At 36.1% G+C, this 6,032-nt stretch overlaps 1 protein-coding gene across 1 annotated transcript in view; it reads right to left on the minus strand.

The window, feature by feature from the left end:
* The window catches only part of LOC106942283 (C-factor-like), an 8,550-nt gene extending 5,036 nt beyond the window's left edge, over positions 1–3,514 (minus strand). Inside the window, exons 1-4 of the mRNA XM_015025528.1 lie at positions 3,353–3,514; positions 3,115–3,233; positions 2,030–2,140; positions 1,041–1,162 (exon numbers count right to left, since the gene is read on the minus strand). Coding sequence (XP_014881014.1) covers positions 1,049–1,162; positions 2,030–2,140; positions 3,115–3,233; positions 3,353–3,398 — 390 coding nt within the window. The 5' untranslated portion in view covers positions 3,399–3,514 and the 3' untranslated portion in view covers positions 1,041–1,048. The remainder of the gene's footprint in view (positions 1–1,040; positions 1,163–2,029; positions 2,141–3,114; positions 3,234–3,352) is intronic.
* Between the last annotated feature and the right edge of the window lie 2,518 nt (positions 3,515–6,032).

Consider the following 6,032-nt stretch of genomic DNA (forward strand, 5'->3'; position numbering starts at 1 on the left):
AAACACACACACAAAATATGTGTGTGTATATATATATATATATATATATATATATATATATATATATATATATATATATATATATATATATAAATTCCCCTCTCGGGTCCTCTCCCAGAGGTGTGCGAGCTATATATAATGTAATAAATATTAAATTAGATAAATTAAATAAAAACAGCACTTTGTGTTTCGGAAAAGCGTGACCTAAGTGAATTATTACACTGCTATGATAATTTCTCATTTAAGGACCAGGGCTTTATAAGGATTCATAATATACATTATTATCTGTAATAAATTCAACTATGTAGAAAGATGTCAGCCTGGTGCTATGCAGAAGTGCGAGCACAGCTCGGTAGCATAGCTTACTCTCGAGAGCCCTGCTGATGCTGAGTTAGGTGTGCTGAGGATCGCTAGCTTGTGATGATAGTTGCGCAATTAAATCGATTGACATTAATAACGATAACATAGAGATAAATAGCTAATATATTAGATATTAGCTATTTAGCTATTAGCTACTACCGCTCCTCTGCCGCAGCCAGAAGCCGGGCTGAGGTCTAAACTGTCGGTGCTTCGTCAAAGCTACAGCGCTGTTGGAATGGGTTAATATGATTGGCTGAAAAATAAGTTACCCCAACGTGGGGCTCTATTCATATGATTGGGTGAAACAAGGAAGCTATCTGATTGGTTGTTGATCACCCAATCAGATAGACTATGATTAAACTTTACCTTTAATAACATAAAGTTACCTAATTTTTAAAGTGCAATCAGTAATACTTTTATAACAAATTTATATCAGTAATGATTTCTTGGTTAATGTCAAGTTGTCATAACAAAGACATTTTGAATAATGTCAACTTTGTATTAAAAGTGTCATAATTTACCGAATGACACTTTATGACAACATTCATAAATATTCATGAAGGCTTATTCATGTTCATGACATGTGTTATGTCATGTTAATGAAAGTGTCATGACAGTCTTATTCACACCCTTCAAATAAAGTGTTACCGTTATTTTTTGTTAATGCTGGTGGTGCTCACAATGATTTCTACCAGGGGATTGTGTTGCCCTCCCAGTCCAGAAGGAGGCCAGAGTGTTTGTTGCTCAGTGTTGACATGACACGCAGCATTCCAGCCACACTGTCCTGGGGCATCAGAGGAGCCTTTAGGAAAAAACAGAAACAAAAACAACACATAATTCAGGTATGGACGTGTCTTATGAACCAGGTTGCTGCTTTGTCCATCTCAGTCACTTTGCCACTGTGACCTTGGACAAGACACTTTACTTGCTTTTCCTCCTCAAGGTCATCAGAGGACCCTGAACCCTAAAGGCAGCCTCACTTCTGACAGTATGTGGCAACAATGTAGCTCATCACCATGAGTGTGTGAATGACTGACTGTGGTGTAAAGTGCTTTTGAGTCCTTGGACTTGATACACATAAATTCAATTCAGTTCAAAAATACTTTATTAATCTCAAAGGGAAATTTAATTATATTGAAAATTTAATTTAATACATTTTTAATTTTAAATTAGTTAATTAAAATTAATTAATTAAAATTAATTAAAATTAGTTAAAATTAATTAATCATTTAACTCAACTAGATCAAGGCATGACCCTATAAAGTTACTAGAGGGAAATAAAAATAATCACTTTTTTTATTGAAAACTGTACATATTTTTCTTGGAAAATAAAAGTACAATCCAAACCAGTCATGATGACATCCATATGCATATAGTGTTTAATAAAATGATAAACAGAGAGTATGTGAAGCTATTTGCTCTTCTTTCATACCAACCAATCAAAGCACTTTACACCAGAGCCATATCCACCCAGCCAACCTCACAAACATTTCAGCACCGATCAGAAGGTAGCCTGGGTTAGGTGCCTTGCCCAGGGGCAGTTCAGCATGTGAACTAAGAAAGCTGGAGTTGAACCCAAAACATACAGATTGCAAAATGACCATTGTACGCATTGAACAAAGTTGTTTTACATGACATAAAGCAACTATAAAGTGTAATGGAGGCTGACCTGTTGTCCACCCATCTCCGTTCGGACCCAGCCTGGGTGGATGGCTGTCACCAGGATGCCTTGGTGCTTGAAATCTTCAGCTTGACAGCAAGTCAGCATGTTGAGGGCTGCCTGTGACATCACAACAGTCATATTGTCTTTGAAAAGGCAATATGACTGAGCATCTCCACGTTTTGTTATGTTATAAATGTAACAAGTTTCTCCCATTCTTGAATTCCTTTATTTTGTCCCTAAATGTAATTAATGTAATTGAAAAAAAAAAAACCAGGCAAAGACAACTTGAGAAAATAAAAAAGCAGTTTTCATTGTCATGGAAAATTGATACAAATGTTATCAATTTAACCAGCCTCACAACCCCACTAGAGATAAGTGTGTAAGATAATGGAAGGATGGATAGAAGCTGATATGTACATCTATTTTGTTTTCTTATAGACGTGTCTGTTTAATTTCCTTTAATCTGCTCATGCATGCAAGCATGAAGTCCAGAACAAAGTGCAAGAAACAGGTGCAGCCGCACAATGTAGGTGAAATCACAGAGTAGAAAGTATTTGAGTTGGTAGGACTCTATATCTATATGCTGAGCTGCTGTCCTTTCACTGACAGGAGGTAAGTCCCTCTGCGTTGCTCGAGCAAGATGTAGTGAAGTGTTTAAAAAGCAGTATGCAACTTGTATCAGGGCTCTGACTAGATCAGTGACAGCCTTCAAATAAAGCATCTAAAGACAAAGGTCAACCTTTCTCTAAGTTACTGAATACTTTCCATTTTGATGAAAAATTTCTACCATATTATTAAGGGAAAAAAAATCTATCTAAACAACCATGGCACTGTGTCAAAAAGTAATTGACTCCCTTGCTAAATCATGTATGAATTTGAATTCTGAAAAAAGCTGAGTATATAATGTTTGGTATATACAACACATCTTGAGTATTAGTGATTTTGTAGAATTAAGAAATCATAAATAGAACTTTTCTGGCATAATATAAAAAGATCTCAATGAGCAACACATCATCGACAGTTATCAGCCAGGATTAGTTACAGAGCTGTAAGGATGTCAGACTACAGGGAACCAAAGTGAGAGTCATTGCCTTGCTGGTCCTGTATGGGTACATCTGGGCCATCTGGAAGGTTTCGGGACACTTCTTCACAGATGCGAGAACAGTGGACATGTTGATGATGGCCGACCTTCTGCAGGACATATCATCATCTGATAGGAGACCACAGAAAATAAAAACATGGTTCAAACCTTAAAATAAGAATAAGTGGTTCTCCAGATGTCTGTTCTCGAGTTCCTAATTCATGTATGCAAATACTAAAAGTTACTACCTTCATCCGTTGTGTTTGCAGCTTTCTGGAGGAGTGGAAGAAACATCTGGAAGGATGGAGGTGACAGAGTGCAGTCATGTTAGGGTAAAACTGAGGGACACCAGTTTGTTATCACCTTTAAGATCTAAATCTGGGCAGAATAACTGTTCAACTGTATTATTATTATTTTGCCTTGTATTTTTGTGCAATTTGAACGATATACAGTTGAAACTAGATATTTACTAGAGAGAGATAAAAAAGAGAGACAGAGAAACACACAGTGAGAGAGAAAGAACAAAAAGAGAGAGTCCCGGCCAGAGGACAGATCTTCTCTCTACTGGAGATATCAGACACCCTGCAGAGGAAACCCATTTCAGCTTATATCTGTGATCTTGTTCTTTCTGACTCTACCCATCCATCCCATCCTCCATATTGATCTCCTGCACCATTTTTCCCTCGTTTATGAACAAGAGCCTACTAAATAAAATATGTAACTAAATCACAGTTACTTTTAAAATGACTGATAAAGAAGTATGTCTACAAATGTAGATTTTGAAACTATTCTATTTCTGCTTTTTTGGAATCAAGAGCAGCGCTTAGGCCGACTGGTTACATTTTCAGATTTTATCACGAATGATTAGATTCTGGTTGCTTCTTGAACTACGTGAATAAGGAATAATAGTGAGTGTGCATGTGGGTGTGGGTGTGTGCGTGTGTCTCTGGCCTGCCCTGTGATACCTGTCCATCCATCACAGGGCATCATGTGGCCTAACTCTCCCTTCCTTCTAGCTGAAGATAAGAAGAGAGATAGTGTACTAAGTATGTTAAATTTTAAAATACTTTAGCATACTTTCAAGTACACTTAGGATTAACATACTTAAAGTGTGCTTTTTTGGAACAACTTTTTTGTGCTTAGTGTATTTTAATAGTATTTAAATTGTAGTAATGTACAATTTAAAGTATACTAAGCATACTTCAACGTACTTTTATGGAACAACTTAAAATACACTTAAGTATGCTGCCTTTTATGTATTAAAACATGCTTGATTAGTATATTTTGAGTGTACTATTTTAGTGCTTGAATTATATTTAAAACATATGTAAAATATATTTTAAGTATACTGGAAATACATATTTAATATTTTATTAATGTGATTACAGTATGCTACAAATACACTTTTGGTTTATTAGAATTGCTAATGAAGAACACTTTTTAGTTACTTAATGTCTTATTATTCTGCTTTGCCACTTTCTACATTACATGCTTCATACACACATCAGTACTGCCAACACATCAGGCTACCAGAACACAGAAGGATCCATTACAACACACTTTACAGGTGAAACTAATTACATTGTGCTTTCAATATATTACCATTTTGGCAACACTTTATTTGATGGAGTGTGCATAAGACTGACATGACACTGTCATAAACATAACATAACACCTGTCATCCAACTTTTAAAGCAAATTCTCATTAAATTTGTCAAATTGTCATTTTTTTACTGAATGACACTTCATGACACTGTTGGTATGTTTCTAACAGATGTTATGTCATGTTTATGACAGTATCATATCAATCTTATGCACACCCCGTCAAATAAAATGTTACCCACATTTTTTCAAGAGCCAATATACTATAACAGAATTGTACAAATTGTCAATACATTCAAAGTTTACAGTCAACATGCTCATGAAAATCACCACAATAAAACTATAGGTACATGTTAGAGTAAATGTGAAAAATGTTTCACCAAGGAAAGAGTATTGTTTTGATACAATGTCACAGTATTCCAGACAAACCGACATTTCTCCTTCCTAAGAACAGTGAGGATCAATGACAAAACATTCCCATTCACCGCACCACTGCACTTTACAGAAACCTACAAAAAAGAACAATAGAGCAATTAAACAGCAAAAAGCATTTGTATTTTGAAGAGTACAGAAAAATAGCAAAGAAAAAAATAAGACAATTTTCAGCCGTTGTGGACTCGCTACGTACGTGACATAATCAGAAATGATGACGATTGGGAGCGGATGCCTCGGGTGGAAACACTTCTGGATGTTCTCTTTGCCTGTTTATGTTAGAAGTAGAAAAAAATAGTCAGCAATGTCATAGAATCAGTTGATGTTGGCATCAACTATAAAGCTGTTTTAAGTGTGGACTTAAAGAAGACAAACTACCTTAACATCTTTCCATCCATGATCTGAACACACTGATCCTTGCAGGGTGGTGAGGGGGGCTGGTGGTGCCCATCTCCACCAGTCATCACATGAGAGGCAGGGTTCACCCTGGACAGGTCACCAGTCCATCACAGGGGCCTGAAAGCCAACAACAAATAAAATGTATGAAAGAGAAACATTAGATTAACAAGGGGACAAATTCTGTCCAGTTATCTTTAAATCAAATCATGTTTATTAAGCACTTGGTGTTGGTAACACACCAGTTTTTGCTGTTGAAAATGTAGCTAGCTGGTCAGTTAAAAAAAAAAAAAATCCTTCCACCAGGAAGACAATGTGGAGGTTCATCCTCAGAGCTGCTTGTTGATCTGGTGGAGCCAGAGCTTCTTCTGAGACAGAAAAGTCTTTAAGTTTTCTAACACCTGATCTCTCTGGCTTCATCTTTCATCTTCATTTACTTAGACTGCAAATATATGTTGAAGATTAAAACATTGATGAACAAGTTATAACAACAACCTC

Source organism: Poecilia latipinna, unplaced genomic scaffold (assembly GCF_001443285.1).
Source record: "Poecilia latipinna isolate Pla-1442-1.1 unplaced genomic scaffold, P_latipinna-1.0 Scaffold4159, whole genome shotgun sequence".
NCBI classification, from domain to species: Eukaryota; Metazoa; Chordata; class Actinopteri; order Cyprinodontiformes; family Poeciliidae; genus Poecilia; species Poecilia latipinna.